Raw genomic sequence first — 16906 nt, forward strand, 5'->3', positions numbered from 1 at the left:
ATTTCGGGTACTTGCAGGGCTTAACTGTCTTTACGGATGGGTCAAAGATGGAATGCGGGGTTGGTGCTGGGGTCTTCATTGAGCAATATAACCTAAAATTATCCTTCCGCCTACCAGACTATGCAAGCGTCTTCCAGGCCGAAATGTTTGCTATTAAGGAAGCAGTAAGGTACATCAAAGACAATGTACCCGCGAGAACGCAAGTGAACATCCTCTCGGATAGCCAAGCGGCTATTCAGGCACTTTCCTCTAACTCTGTTAGATCTCAGCTAGTTGATGAATGTAGGAGAGAGCTGGCCTATATCTCTGATCAATACGAAATTACCCTAATATGGGTCCCGGGATATAGGGGCATCTACGGAAACGAGGCGGCGGACGAACTAGCAAGGAGCGGCTCCGCACTGGATATGTCCCACGCGGTGGACATGGGCGCCTCGTCAGGGAGATTAAGACAAAAATTACCGAATTTTATCATTCGAAGGCCAGACAGAGGTGGAACTGCATAGGATCCTATAGAATTGCCCGGCAGTTCTGGGTGTCGTACGACCCACTCAAAACCAGAGCTCTCTTAGGAATGAGTAAAACAAATGCCTACAAACTTATTGCGCTGTGCACAGGGCACTGGCCCGTTAGGGTACATGCCGAAAGGATAGGACTGCCCTTCAATAGGTTCTGTCGCAGCTGCGATGACCCGGGCTCAAAAGAGACAGTCGAACACTTGCTGTGCGAGTGTCCAGCCCTCGCAAGGATGAGGCTAAAGACACTCGGCAAACCATTCCTGCAGAATATTTCAGAGTGCAGCTGCCTCTCTCTGTATGACGTACTGAAATTTATTAAAGCCGCCAAATGGCTGTAGGTTGCACGAGTTGTGGAATCAAAATGGCAAACTTGCTAATTGCTTGTCACCTGAGTGACTATCCACTTAAACCAACCAACCAACCATGTCTTCTAGCAGCTTAGAGTGGCTGACGGTATCAAACGCCTTTAACAGCTCCAACGCTACCAGGAACGGTTTCGGTTAAGGTCACGTGTTATCGGAGTGTTTATGGCGTTAAGTGCTGTTATTGTGCTGTGCACTTTACGGAAACCATGCTGATGCTTCGCTGGGGTCAGGTGGTTCGTAAAATATGGCCTCTGGTGTCTTCGCTACCGGGGAAAGTAGGGTTAACGGACGATAAGACTCTCATTTGTTGGCCACGGTTTGAGCAGAGGGACCACTCTCCTAATCTTCCAGATGTCTGGAATGACCAGAGTGGCCATTGACAGGTTGAGAACCTTGGCTAAATAGTCTACTCCCGCAGGACCCAAATTTTTCAGCATCAACATGCATATTCCGTCGGGCCACATGGCTTTGGAGGCTTTCGCCTTCCCTATGGCTACCTGAACTTCACCGCAAGTGAAAACAAGAGGCGCACTGGTTATTGGCGGTTTGTGCAGCCTTCTAGTCACTCGACGCTTGTCTTTCTCCGCCGGAGGATGCAGTATAAATTGCCGGCTAAAATAGCTCGCGAATCGCACTGGGTCCGACGAAGCATGGTCGCCGAAAGATGTTTCGATCCTGTCGTTGTGTTTCGTCGCATTGGACAGTGACCTCACGGTTGACCAAAGCTTACTCACACCAGAGGCGAAGTTACAGGTCTTCAGATGCTCTTCCCACTTTTTCCGCTTATGTACGTTCACAAGCTGCCGAATCTCCGCGTTGAGATCCTTGATCCGGGGATTCGGCGATCGGCCTGACGGGGGCTGTCACGCTCATCAGCTAGAACTGCTGGTACGAAGCGAGCTGCAGCAGCGGTGACAACCCTGCGAAACTTACGTTCACCTAGGTGATGTCGGTTGGTGCGGGAAGCGCAGCGAAGGTGCTTTCAGTAAATTCCGCGAAGCCTTTCCAATCACCTTTAGTAAAGTTGATATAGGTCCGGTGCTCCGCGGAAGCAAAGTCGGCTGGTTTATCGATCGAGATGACTATGGGCAGATGGTCTGATGCTAAGGTCAGCATAGGTCGCCATGATACGCTGTTTATCAGACCAGCGCTGACTATTGTTATGTCTGGCGAACTGCAGCAGCTGCCCATAATCCTGGTGGGTGCGATCATTTTTCTCTTTGTTTTGTCTTAAATAAAACTGTATTTAAAAATGTTATGTTTTTTTTATTTCAACAGCAAAATTGTATGTTCGGATTCGATGCTTTAGAAATGTCCCGATTTTTGTCCACAGAAATCTGGTCACCGTAAGTATGTCAAAACTTTTTTTTTCAAATGTCGAAAATCAAAAGTTCGAGAGATATGCCCATTTGTACCTCAGTGAAATAATTATATGTGCAATGAAGAGTTTCTATATAAATCTCTAAAAAATGATGTTGAATATTTCTAAATAAATGTTACCACGAGGCACTTTTATAAAAAGTTCAAATTTTCCGCGAGATTTGATTGCAAAAAATATTAATTTTTACTACGCCTGTAATTTTTTATCAAAGTAATTGTTTCACTTCACGTGGTGACATTTTAAACAATGAGAACTATGTTTGGCACATATAACTTTTTCCTAAGAAAGGTATTAGACACAAAAAGTGTTTATGTAACAGGGCTAAGAACAGAGGTTTATGAAATATTAAAAAAAAAATATACTAAACAAACAACGCCTTGTGTAATATACTTAAAAAAGAAAGTACCGATGCAAATAAGATAGATGAAGGTAACAATTAATATGCGCATATAATTATTTCACTGAGGTATGTGTATCTCAAAAACTACTACTTCAAAGATCTGCACCAAATTCGTTATACAAATTGCGCTCAGCCTCCTTAAGCACGGGTTTAAAAATCTTTGAAATCATACAAAACCACTCCCTCTAAGGTATTGTATGAGTTGTTTGAATAGTCGTTGTCTGCAATGTGAGCGTGTTTGGTACTTTTGTAAAGGTAATTTATCCACTAAACAGAATTAAACAGAAATTTCACCTATAAAATAACTTACACTTGTGATCAGCTAATTAAGCCAGCAACATTTTGATAAACTTTGGCTATTTTGCTTTCGTTTATTTAATGTTTATTAGTTTTCCATAAAAGTCTAGCTCATTATATAATAACCATACCATATAAATTCAGATTTCAAAGTTTGTGCAAAAATTATGAAAAATCTGCAAAGTTTCAGCTAAATTTTCAACTTTTTATTCAGATTTTTTAGAATTTTTTTGAGTATGCAGTTTAATAACCTGCATTACAAATTTTTTTCCATACAAAATAAATTCGAAATTTTTTTTTTTTTTTTGAAAAAAAGCGTCTTGAATTCAGAAAAAAATTATTAAAAATCAACGCGATTTTTTAGCAACTTAAGACTTGCACATTATTACCCTAGAAATTAATGGGCTATTTAACTGCATACTCAAAAAAATTCTAAATAATAATTAATTTTTGCGCAAAGTTTGAAATCTGGATTTATGTGGTGTTTGTTATATAATGAGCTAGACTTTTATGGAAAAATAATAAACATTAAATAAACAAAAGAAAAATAGCCAAAATTCATCAAAATGTTTCTGGCTTAATTAGCTGATCACAAGTGTATATTCCGCCACACCAGGAAGCCACTGAAGTCAACCAATTTTATACTAAGAATTTTTATAAGAGCATACAAAAATACATTCAAAAATGGTAAATTTTAATGGAATGAATTAAAAATATATGAAAAATATGTTATTTTATTAGATGGTAGGGTTTTTTAACTTTCGAAAAGGGAAATAAAAACCTGCTAATTTTTTGCACTTTTTGAAGTAATGCGATTTTTGCTAATACATAAAATCATTTTTGCATTTTTTACCAGTGCCATCAGATCTGCACGATTCGTTTTACTTTCAAAAATGAAGTGTCAGATTAAAAAGCTTGACCTGTAGACGATAGAGGTTTATTTTTTTTCAAAGAGTTGCCACCTGTTGTTTAATAAGTTAAATGAATTATTAAGAGGTGTGTATCAATCGAAATGTGTATGAAAAGGGTTTATTTCTTAACTTGTGTAGAGGGTTGCCACCTGTTTAAAAAATCAGATGCCATTTGAATTAAAGGAATTAGGTATTGAAATAGATCGGTGTCACCATATGGGAGACAGACGAAAGAGGTTAAAGAAGGTTTTAGCTTGCAATTACGAAGAGGGTTGCTACCTGTTTGTGAAGTAAAATTTAGTTAAATTAAAATAATAATTGTGCCAAACCAAAGGTTTACATCGTATTTGTTCGTTCCATCGACAGTCGGGTCTACGTAACCGGAACGACCCAGAATTACATATATCTGGACTAGGACTGTCACTCCAGCAACACTCCCCAAAAACTCTTTGGGGAATCTGTATGCTGTTATAACAACAACAACAATATCGTATTTGTTATTTAAATACAAATACATACAAAGTCTATCAGTGATTTGTTCTGATTACATTCCTTTTAAATTACTGGACTCTTAAATTAACTCAGGAATGTCTTACTCTTCACTTATTTCTTGCTAAATATGTCAAATTTCTTCTTTTGTCTGATNTTACATTCCTTTTAAATTACTGGACTCTTAAATTAACTCAGGAATGTCTTTACTCTTCACTTATTTCTTGCTAAATATGTCAAATTTCTTCTTTTGTCTGATACCCATATTGATATTCATATTTCAGTTACCTTATTCCCTTAATAAAATTTAATTTGATTCTGTGGCAACCCTTCTACGTGTCATTTAAAAGTAAAGCATTTTCAATACCATTTCGATTGTTACCTATATTGTAATATCTAATTCATTTGACTTATGNCACGTGATCTGTCAAATACTAATGCATGAAAATCCTAACCTCAAAAAAATCACCCGTTAGAACGAACTATACATATGTACATACCTATGTAAATGCCAAATTTTCAACTTCACAGCATTTACAGTGGGAGTAAGAAAGTTATCCAAAAACAAATTGCATTTTTGAATTTAGCGTCGTCAATTTTACTAAGAAGCGAATTTTCAATTATATCCGTCCATAATTCTGTTTTTGCCCACATTTTATATGGAACTTACTGTGCGTCAGGGAAATACCCTAATTTAATACTCTAAATTCTAATTCACCTAAAGACATTTAGAAGACAGGATCTAAATTTGTTCTAGAGAACTCGCGCTGTGAACATTTTGCCGCCAAATTTGTTTGACCAACAAACATTGGTCTTCTTCCACAAAGATTAATTGCTTTCTAGTTTTAGCTAGCAAAGTGGTAAAAACTAATACAAACATGTTGAAAAAAACACAAATTTCCTTTCATGACACAACATCGAAAGGCATCGGTATTAATTTTTAAGACAACTGGGACTGTCAGTTCTATGTATACACCTATTTATATATTTTTTTTTTTGGATATGTCAACAAACGGATGATATGTATAAATAAATGCTGAATTAAATCAACTGTTGTCAAGTAGATACTTGCATAATACTCGTTACGTACGCAAACAAATTTGTAATGATAGAATTCAAGAATTTACTTGGGACCAATGACTATCAGATCCGTAATATAATAAATAAATTTTAACACATAGTCACCTGTCCGTCAATAACAGCATTGACAACGGGCTGATCTTGTAGTGCGTAAGCAGAAGCCTTGGAGAATATAGACATAAATCCAATTTTAATTCCATACTTCTTTTGGAAAGCGTCCAAATTAGCTTTACGGAACTCCATGGCAGCGCTGAAAACAAATGTAAATATTTAATTATATAAATTGAAAGTCGAGTAAAAATGTTCTCAATTAAATTAAAATAAATAATGGGTTGACCTCGTTATACTGAACCTTTTGCCTTTTCTAAAAAAAAAGACCAGAAATTTTTTAAAGAAATTTGAAGGCGATGTTGGGAGAGTTTATTTAACTAAATATATCACTTTACCACTCCTAAGACTTTACAAATAGTTTTTAAGAGACATGTTCCGAATATTGTCGATAATTTTAAGGCTGGTACAAAAATATGCGTGGCGTGTCACCTACCACCATTCCAACTAGAAAAGAGCGAATACAAAAGAATCGAACTACCTTCTTCTCTTTCTCCACCTCGGGGAAGCCTCTTCAAATAGCGGAACAATCGTTTATGTCGCTGACAAAATGCCTCGGGCCCGCGAACACGCTAAGCATCGTAACCCTCAGTTAAAATTCTCCTTTCTCTTACCACAGTATTATGTACTGATTTTGCCTGTCGTTGTCGTCCGAACACGGTCGGTATCATAATCCTCAATCAACAGAATTCTCCTTTCTCTTACGGCAGTTCATATCAACTGATTTTTTCCTTATTTTCCTGAGACTTGCTTGAGGCTTGTAGGAGTCCGAGGAGAAAAAGGAATGATTCATTGAATTCTTTAGTATTCGCCCTTTCAAGTTGGAAAGGTGGGAGGTGTCACGCCCGCTCCATTTTAATGAATCAGCCTCCCCACAAAATATTAATAACAACAAGTAAAAAAGTCTAAGTTCGGGCGAACGTATTAAATCTGTGTTCGTATGGAATAGTAGCTTATGTCGAAAGGCTAATAATAATAATAATAGATTGGCGCTTACACATATGTTAGTGTTTGGCCGAGCTTCTCCTCCGATTTGTGGCGTGCGCCTTGATGTTGTCACACAAAGAGGAGGGGCCTACAGTTTTACGCCGACTCCGAACGGCGATTGTATTTTAATGATAAGCTTTTTTTCATGGCAGAAGTACACTGCCGAGGGGCGACCGCTGTTAAGAAAAAACCTTTTCTCTACATTTTTTGCGATGTTGCTTTGGCCAGGGCTTGAACCCAGGCGCTGCGGAGTGGAAGCGCGCATTGCTTACCACTACACCACCAGTCGGCAGCGATGTCGAAAAGCTGGCTTTAGTATAATGCGGCATTCACAGCCTACGATAGCGAATGACTCGCCGGCGCCAAGCCGTTGAAGAACTTATGGCAAATAAGCGTGCGAGAAATAGTTCCGATACTATCAAGTCAAAATTCTTATTAAGTGTCATCAAAAAACTCCTTGTGGTTCAATGAACAAAGGGAATGCCGCATTATACTAAAGCCAGCTTCTCGATATAAGCTAATTTCCATACGAACACAGAATAATAGTTTTTTTCACTACCGTTACACTGTAAGAAGACTGGATTTCCTTTATTTGAATCACACTGGTTTTCCCTTATTTCAATCACAATAGGGGTATTCTCGAAGTCTTGTACGATGCACGGATTGCACGAAATGCAAAAATACCATTCCAAATTTCGAAGAGTACCAGAGCACCCCATTGCAAAGTGATATCATGCATGGGTAGCAAGCAGCGAAATGATGTACCAAACACAATAATAAGAGACAGCAAAAAAAAATTATGTGAGCGAGATGGGAGGAATGAGAGAAATATGTAGCAATTCCAAAAACAAAACAACTAGCACAGGGTCCCATTTATCTTGCTATGCTATTTTGCAAAATATATACATGGGTTTCGACGTTTCATACTTTGTAGCGATAGGAAATGTTGTTTCCCATGTATTTTGTTGTTGTGTGTTTACAAGTTATGCAATCCATGCAATCCGTGCTACGTGCAATGGCTTTGCAAGATTTGGAGAATACCCCTAATATGTTCAGTTAGACTTAATGAAATAAAGTTATATAAGTAGTTATAAGTGGGCGGTACCACTCCAATTTCCAAAATTCCATAATAATCTTATTTCTTTTTAAGAGATTGTTGTGAGTATCAAAGTGTCCAGACTTGGAATTTTTTTTTGATACTTGCGCGCAAAAATGTAGGAAATCGCCTTTCAGAAAATTGCCATTTATTTGTTTTGATTTCATAAGCGACCTAAGAACATAAAGCACAGTCTAGTTTGCCTAGGTAAACATTAATAAGGCCCTTACTATGAGTTGCATTCGATTTTCGATCTTCGCTGGTTATCGAAAATCGAAAGTGAAATTGGTATTATGAGCTATGGAACCGTGTCCAAATTTTCGTTGAGTATCGAATCTTCTGTCGAACAGAATTTTGCTTTCAATGGTGTAGCGAAGTGTTAAAAAATTGTGAAAAATTTAGGATTTTGCATTTGTTTTCTTACAATTTGGCGGCTAGACACTAATTTGAAACAATTTTTATCAATTTCATGCAGTTCTAACGTCGTGAATACTAACCACAAACTCGAAAGGCTGGTTTTACTTGTTAAAGAAAATTCCAATACTCAGTTGGCACGATCTCTGAGAACAAAATCGAAGAGCTGATGATAGTTTTAATATATTTTAAATTGATTTGGATCACAAAATTTCTTGTATGTCAAACTATGTTCGAAAGACTACACTTAAACTCTCTTGAACGTTTTCTGCTCCTGGCCAGTTTTCTAAGCTCTCATCCTCTTGACGAATCGTTGAACCATAATTTCGTTTTACTAAAAATCACGTTTTTATAAACTCGCTTTTTTTTATTTCATTTTAATTTGCACAAATTTACATATGTACATATGTATGTATGTATACGCACACTATTTAGTTTGCTCGATTTGTAAACAAAGCTTCTCACCGGTGAAAAATATACTATTGTGATGTGAACAACCTAAATGAGCGAAATTCACAATAACGCTATTCTTCATCGAACAAGCGCCATAATACCAAATGAAAAGTCGTTCGATCAGCACTTTCGACCACAGTCGAAGATCGAATGCAACTCATAATAGCGGCCCAGGATGAAATACTGTCCCGCGAAGAGCTTTTTTCTACCTAATAAAATTATGTATGTATGTACATACGTTTCCGGAGGTCAAGAGCAATGTCTATGCCATATATGTCGAATAAAACCATCAGGTTTTGTTTACTTTTGAATACGGTTTCATCGAGTGCGCTATAAGAACTGAGCAATAAACGTTTGAAAGAAATATGTGTTTGAATCAAATCGGTATTTTGTTAATTTTGTTTGTTGTTAAGACTTGTCAATATTTTTGACACAGGGAGTAGTAATATATTAAAATTTTTGTTTATATTTTATGACTGAATGTTTCCTCATTTTTCTTTTTAATTAATATTTAAGTGTGTGTGCATTTAAAAAACTTTGAAAAAATCAACTGAATTAAATAAAACTATTTCAAACTACAAAATTTGTTTTTAATTTTCTAGCAATTTTTGAGCATCGGTGGATACGATATCGTATTACTCGTCACTTAAAAACACATTTTTCGGATTATAAGTATGTTCACATATAAACATAACCTCAATCAAAGCTCGTTTTTTAATCGGTGACAGGTAACAAGATCAACGGATATTAGGTCAATTGACCTTATTTCCCACCCTGGTGCGAAATAAAGTCAATTGTCATTAACCTTTACCTTTTCAAAAGCGAAATAAAGTCAACAAAAATTTGGAAATAAAGTAATTGACGCTATTTCCTCATTCAAATGGAAATAGCGTCGACAATGCTTAAAGTATGTCCATTCATTGAAAATATTGTTCTTAAAATAAACATTGCCCCGTAAGTGTTGTTTTTTAATAGTTGAAAAAGGTTATTGCCAAATCCTCAGTGTGGTGCTATTAATCCACACACAATCATGAACTACCACCAATTGATTTTATTAAAAAATTTAAAATTACGAATATAGTAAAAACACGATGCGAAAAACCAAACACAAAACACAGTTAAAAACACAACACACACTATTAAATTGAAGAAACAGNTTACCTTTTCAAAAGCGAAATAAAGTCAACAAAAATTTGGAAATAAAGTAATTGACGCTATTTCCTCATTCAAATGGAAATAGCGTCGACAATGCTTAAAGTATGTCCATTCATTGAAAATATTGTTCTTAAAATAAACATTGCCCCGTAAGTGTTGTTTTTTAATAGTTGAAAAAGGTTATTGCCAAATCCTCAGTGTGGTGCTATTAATCCACACACAATCATGAACTACCACCAATTGATTTTATTAAAAAATTTAAAATTACGAATATAGTAAAAACACGATGCGAAAAACCAAACACAAAACACAGTTGGAATACGAGAAATATTTGAAGAAAGAGTGTAGAAATGATCCAGAACTTGTAAAACATGTTTCGTTTCCACAAAAATAAAGCGAACACTATTAAATTGAAGAAACAGTCCATGTACAAAAACTCCGTGTTTCTCTTGTGAGAAACTAAAAAAATCAATCCTCCAGTTGTTGTTGTTGCGTTATTTACTTCCGTCCATTCCCATGAATGGTAATGCACGGTCAGCTATTGAATGGTTGCGCGTGTGGTGTCATATGCCCGTGGGATAGCGACTTACTTGTAGGTCGCATGCTTACGCAGCATTGCATACCGCTGTCGTATGGATAGTTACATATTTATATGTGGGCAGTTTTGGAGCCCAATTTCAGAGTATGTGGCATTAACTCCTCCCCCTTTAAAGTATGCAGCGTCCTCGTTGGATGGCATTTCATTTGTAGGTACAGTGGGGGTTTCCTTTGAACTGCTGGTATTGACTTGAATGTTTATTCTCATTTTCTTTTTAGAGTTTAATTTTGTGGCAATCGTGGTGGCCAATAGGATAATCAGTGATAGCGTGATTGTCGAAGAGCATGTGAAAATGCTTATTTTGTATTTCAAGTTGACATCATCTATTTTTTGGATGTTCGCTATATTGAGCTCTTTCAAATATTGCAAAGAAAGAACTTCCTCGAGATTTGCTGTAGCATTTGTCGATTTGACGATTGCTGGTAAGGGCTTTGCAAACAGTTGATTTTTATTAACAAAATGTTTGCCTTCAATTGATAAGCTTGAATTATCGTATCTGATCAAAAATGTACCATTCAGATTAATTTCTTTGTTGTCTATTTTTAAGGGTCCATTGTAACTATTGATAAATAATAATCCGGGCATTATTTCTTCTATCGTGGGCATATGGTGACTGTTTACTAGGGTGCAGTTGGATGAATATCCTTTTAAAAGGTTTGGTATGCAGGTGCTTACTTCTTTTATGCTATTTTGCTTACATAAAATTAAATTGTTTATATTCTTACAACTATCTCTTACACCAAATATTTCCTTGTTACAAATTATTAAATTTTCATATTCAAGCTTGATTGCTTTATGGCCTTGTTTTACAGCTTTGGCTTTTATTAATTTACAAGATTCTTTGCTTGTTAAAGGGAATTTTACAATATAAATAATGGAAGATAAATTTGATGCAATTTTATCACTAAATTCAATTGCTTCGATTAAATTTAAATAAGGCATATTTTGTTTTTCTAGTGTTTCTTCAATTACAATTAATTCTTCGTTAGATAATATAAATGAGTTTATAATTCCTGCTTTTGCCCATTGTATTGAGTAATCTATGTTTATTAATTCTTCTTTAATGAATTTCAATTTCCTTTCAATACTTTTTTCTATTTCTAATTTCAGAGCATCGCCCGATTTCATTTCGCCTAAAATTGTATTTGAAATATGAGTTAAATTATTTATTCTTTCTAAAATAGATTTATTTGTTACTACTTGTTGGTTATTATTACTTACTATATTATTTACTTTATCGTTTAGTATTTTAAAATCTTCATGGTCAGGGGATCCAGCAAGCCATTTCCAGGCTGTGCCAAGTGGTTCAATTGCTCTTTTGGTTTTCCTGGGTTTCAGCTGGTATAGGAGGGATCGGATGGATTTTTCTTCTTGGGAAAGGAATGGGTGACTTCGGCTTTTCCTAGTTATGTCATGTTCTATTGTGGTGTGTATGTTGTCGAGTAGGGAGTCGTACTGGTCGAGGTCAATAGTGTGTATTAGTCGAAATGTTCCGGTTTGAACCTTCGCGGTTCCTGTGTCTATCGTTACTATGGGACTGGTCGTATAGTCCAAAATTTGGGTTTCCGCATTGCAGGAAGCAAATAGGATCCTGCAAAAGAAGAGTGTGATTTACTTTTTAATATGACTTTTGTGAACGGTGCGGCCAGATTGTGCCAAAAATGTGTTGCCTTGGTCTCCTAGTACTATTTCCTTTTTATATCGGGGTGTTAGTTTCTTTCCTAGTCTTTTATTTATTTTTACATAAATAACGTCGTTATTGTTGTATGTCCTGAACTCGGTCCTATCTTTATTATGAAGTCGTAAGTCTTTTTCTTGTTTATTTTTAAGATTCTGGACATTTTCTTCTCTGTCCAATGTCATTGGATTTGGTCATATTGTTCTTCCGAAAAATACTTCTACTGGTTAACGTTTGGTAGTGGAATGAATGGAATAGTTATACTTGAATATGGCTCTATTGAGGAGGTCCTTAAAGTCGGTGTGGGTGTTTTCTGCTTTAGTGCAACGCATCACTTCGGTAAGTGTGGAATGGAATCGTTCTATTTGTCCGTTTATAGAACTTTTGTATGGAGTTTTAAAAATTTCAATACCGTATTCATTTTCTAGCATAAAGGTTATAGGGGCTGCGTTTAGGGATTTTTCGTTGTCCATAACGATATTTTCTGGGATTCCGAATGTTGTCAAGAGACTTCTTAAGGGGGCCTTAATGTCTTCCGTTGCTCTGGAGCGCACAATTTTTGCTTGTGCGTATTTGGAAAATTTATCCATTGCCGTCAGCACTACTTTGTTGTTAGTATGGTATAGGTCTATATGAACGATATGGCCTGGGTAATTAGGAATGGGAGTTGGTTTCAGGATAGGATTTACTGGATGTCTCTCATACTTATTTTCTAAGCAAATTTTGCTCTATTTTGTAATTCGTTTTATTTTGGCGTTCATTTGTGGGAAGTAACATCTTTCTAAGAGTTGGGATTTATTTTCTGTGGGATTGCGATGAGCTCTATTATGCTCGTTGATGATTTCCGTTACCTGTTGATTCGTTTGTAACATCTCTAATGAATTTTCGGGTATAACGTAATTTGTACCTGCTAAAATGAATTTGGTAGACTGTTTGTATTTTCCCTAAAATGTTGTCTTCGGTTTTTAAGCAATTTGTTACTGTAGGGTTGAGATATCTTTTCAACAATGTGGTAAGACTTTCTTCTGTAAAATCTCTTTCAATAATAATATGTCTATGGTAAGTGGGAAAAGGTAATTTAAATTGGTATGAAGAGGTTTCGCCAGTAGAAATAAAAATTTGATTTTTAAATGCATTGATAGGTGCGTCCGTATACGGTATTAAATTTTGGGCTGAACTTTCGTCACTATGTTGGGTTGCAGACAAGGAATTTATTTGTTGTGGTGGTCGCGAAAGTGCGTCTGCGACAGTATTGTTACTGCCAGGTTTGTATTTTATTTCATAGTTGTAGTCTTCCAATATTGATTTCCATCTTTTTAGTTTACTGTTAGTATTTCTGCTACTGAGTGAGTATGTCAAAGGTTGATGGTCTGTGAAAATTTTTGTTGTGGTTGAACCATACAAATAATTTCTAAAGGTTTTTAAAGCCCATATTATGGCCAAAAGTTCCTTTTCGTTAGTTGCGTAGTTTTCCTCGGTCCTTGTCAATGTTCTGGAAATGAACATTATGGGTTTACCACCTTGCTCTAGGACTGCTCCTATGGCGTGGTTTGATGCGTCGGTGGTCAAGTGAAATTCTTTTTCGAAGTCGGGGTATTGTAACATGACGTCAGAGGATGCTAGTGAATTTTTTAATTTATTAAACGCTTCCATTGCGTTATTGTCGAGAGAAATTTTTATTTTAGCTGAAAGATTTTTGGACATACCTCCCTCAAAAGTACCGTCAGGGGCTTGGCGAGTTTTGCATAGTCTTTAATGAAACGTCGGTAATAACCGGAAAGTCCTAGAAAGGATCGAAGTTCTTTTATAGTTTGACGCGGTGGAAAGTTTAAAATTGCTTTCACTTTTGCTGGATTTGTTTTTACGCCATTTTTGGAGACAACAAATCCCAAAAACTCGACCTCTTCCTTGATAAATTCACATTTATCAAGTTGAATTTTCATATGGGCATCTTGTAGGGTCCTGATAATTATTTCCACGTTTTTCAAGTGAGAGCCTTCGTCTTTTCCGAAAATTATAATATCGTCTATGTAGACAAAGTATATTTTTCCGATGTAGTCTCTAAGAATATCATCTAATGCTCGTTGGAATATGGAAGGCGCATTTTTAAGGCCGAAAGGTAGTCTGGTAAATTCGTATTTACCATTATTGACTGAAAAAGCTGTCTTTGCGATATCGGATTCAACTAAAGGAATCTGATGAAAGCCACTTTTCTAGTCGAGAACTGTAAAGAATTTGTTCTTTCCGAGTTGTGAAAGTACTTCGTTGGTGTCTGGGATTGGGTAGCGATCGGGTATTGTGATTGAATTTAATTTGCGGTAGTCTATTACCATCTTGTATTTTTTTGTGCCAGATGCATCAGCTTTCTTTGGCACAATCCAGATGGGAGAATTGTATGGGGATCGGGAAAGTCTAATTATTCCGTCCTCAAGCAATTTTGATATTTGCTTTTCTACCTCGTCCTTAAGGGACATTGGGTATGGGTAGTATCTAGAATATACCGGATCTTGGTTTGTAGTTCTTATTTAGGCTTTTACCGCGGTAGTGTACGTTAATTTTTCATCCGGATCAGAAAAAAGTTGTGGGTATGAATAGCATAAATTTCGGAGATTTCCCGTTTGTTCATCCGTAAGATGGTCTGTTCTTATTTCGATATTGTTTACTGATTTTGATTTTTGTTGTTTAATGGCTATTTCCCTATTGTTTTTTATTAGCATATGATTTTTTGAAGTAAAAATTACGGCTTCTAATTGTTTTAGGCTGTCGTTACCGAGAATACCGTGACAGGATTTAAGTGTGGGTAATCTAAAAAATTTAAGGTTTTCGTCTTTTAATCCGAAAAGGTTAATAAAGGTATGGTGGGTTATCTTAACGTTTCCTCCCACTGAGGTTGCATAAAAAAATTCCTCTTTGGGAATACGTTTTTCGCGAGATTTGGTTGAATGTAATTTTTATTTGAACCCGTGTCAATTAAGAAATTTAGAACTTTCCCGCTACTTTCCTTGCATTGGAAACATGGTAGCTTGGAATTCGTTAGCCTAAAAAATTAATGTCAGAGGATTACTATTACACTACGGTGTTTTCTTCAGGGAGGCTGTCAAGGGTGTTGTTATCGTGTGTAGTGTATTGGTTGTAATAATATTGGAATGTCTGTTCATCTGGTTCGTCAGGTCGCTGTCCTAAGTCCGTTTCTGTTGTTTCTATGTTATTTACCCTGTTTTGTTTGAAAGGTTGCCGTATTTGATTGGAAGGAGGTATGGGCCGTTTTCCGGCAAGGAAGTTATTGGTCGGTCTATTCATGTAATTCACGTTCTTTGTCCTGAGAGATTCGTCTATGTCCATTGGGACTGCGGGTTTTGGTTGGGTGGGTCTTGGTGGAGGATTGTTGAACTGGTTGGGTCTAGGGGGTTGTTGCAGAGCGTAATTGGGATTTTGAATGTTCGAATTCTTTGGGTATTGTTGGTATTGGGGGAATTGTTGGTATTGGGGAAATTGTTGGTATTGGGGTTGTTGGGAACATCGGGTAAAGGTAGGGATCGCTTGAGGTAGATGGGCAAGGTGCGGGTCGAATGGCTGATTAGGGTTCTTTCTTGGTGGAAGTGCGGGCCGTTGCTGATATGGCATCTCGAAAATCGGTGATGGTAATGTCGGCCGTTTAGGCAAGCCGTACTGTTGGCTGTTGGCATGAGCTGCCCTAAAATTTTGATTCTCTAACTTGATGCATAAATGCAATGCTTCAGGCAGATCAGCCGGCTTTTTCATGCCGAGAAGTCTCGATAGATCGCCTGATAGTCCTCTGACACAGTATGTGTGTGTGAGGACACTCATGCACTCTTCGCTGATTTCCATGCAGGATATTTTATTTAATATTAGTGAGAGGTGTGAGTAAACCTCACCATAAAATTCTTGCACAGATTTCCGACCTTATATTAAGCAGGTCATTTGATATTCAAGTGTGCTAAGGTCTCTCTTGTCAGCGTAATGCATGGTAAGGCATCGGGAAAGAGCCTTCCAGTTAAGGGGGGTATTGTAGGACTCTAGTGCCGCGTCAGCACTGCCTACGATTTCATTACGAATTACACTAAGGATGCCGAAATATTTCGGTGAGCCTGCGCATGGCTCATAAATCCTTAATATTCCTTCAACACTTTTCTTCCAGCTGCTGAACTCAGCTGGGTTTCCACCAAACTCTCGCAAGGATCTAACCACGTCAGGTACCTTGTCCATGTCGGCGAGGTTATTCCTAAATCGATCCTCGATCATTTGATCGGCCATAGGTTGCTGAGTTGGGTGCAGGGCATCCCTAATCATTCTATTTTCGTCCGTATTTAAAATCTCTCTCATTAAGTCCTTTATAAGGTTCCTGAATTCAGGAGTGGGGTTGTTGGATAGGGTCGCCAAGGGGTTGTGGTGGCGATGGTGGTCCTGCCGGGGGTGCATTAATGTTCCCTAGCATAGGGGGTCTTATCAAATTATTATGAGCCATTTTAATTTATTTTTAGTTTATACTTTTTCGCTAACTATGTGGTGTTTTTGTGAATTTAATTTAACAATCTCTGGAGGGTCCCTTTTGTGGTGAATCGCAGAGTTGTTTTATTATTATCCTAAAGATTATTTTTATTTTATAGGCTGTACGAGCCTGTTGTTCATGAGAAGTAATAAATCAATCACAAAAAAAAATTCACTAAAAGGTTAAAAAAAAACTTGGTAAAATTTTGAGAAAAATTATTGAAGGAATTTTGAGAAAAAGGGAGAGTTAAAGTTTTATTAAATTTTCACTTTTGAAAGAAAAAAAAGGTTAAATTTTTACTAACTACACTGGACCACAAATTTCAACTTTTTCTCTTTACCAGAAACGCCGTTATGAAATTCTTATGTAAAATCAGCCCCTGATTCCGAAAATCAAGGTTATTTTTAATTCTATGGTACCGTTTTTGAAATATTTGCAATTTACCGTTTTTGCAAAAAAAAAAAAA

General features: G+C 36.8%; 1 protein-coding gene and 1 long non-coding RNA gene across 2 annotated transcripts in view; one reads left to right on the forward strand and one right to left on the reverse strand.

The window, feature by feature from the left end:
• LOC108362319 (uncharacterized) overlaps nucleotides 1–1290 on the forward strand; it is a 9674-nt gene extending 8384 nt beyond the window's left edge. The window contains exon 3 of the long non-coding RNA XR_001847446.1: nucleotides 1007–1290. This is a non-coding gene — a long non-coding RNA (uncharacterized LOC108362319). The remainder of the gene's footprint in view (nucleotides 1–1006) is intronic.
• LOC108362318 (dihydrolipoyllysine-residue succinyltransferase component of 2-oxoglutarate dehydrogenase complex, mitochondrial) overlaps nucleotides 1–16906 on the reverse strand; it is a 123708-nt gene that overhangs the window by 68667 nt on the left and 38135 nt on the right. Inside the window, exon 5 of the mRNA XM_017615259.1 lies at nucleotides 5547–5691. Within this exon, the coding sequence (XP_017470748.1) occupies nucleotides 5547–5691 (145 nt within the window). The remainder of the gene's footprint in view (nucleotides 1–5546; nucleotides 5692–16906) is intronic.

Source organism: Rhagoletis zephyria, unplaced genomic scaffold (assembly GCF_001687245.7).
Source record: "Rhagoletis zephyria isolate East Lansing unplaced genomic scaffold, Rhagoletis_zephyria_1.1 Rzeph_scaffold_00988, whole genome shotgun sequence".
Classification (NCBI taxonomy): domain Eukaryota; kingdom Metazoa; phylum Arthropoda; class Insecta; order Diptera; family Tephritidae; genus Rhagoletis; species Rhagoletis zephyria.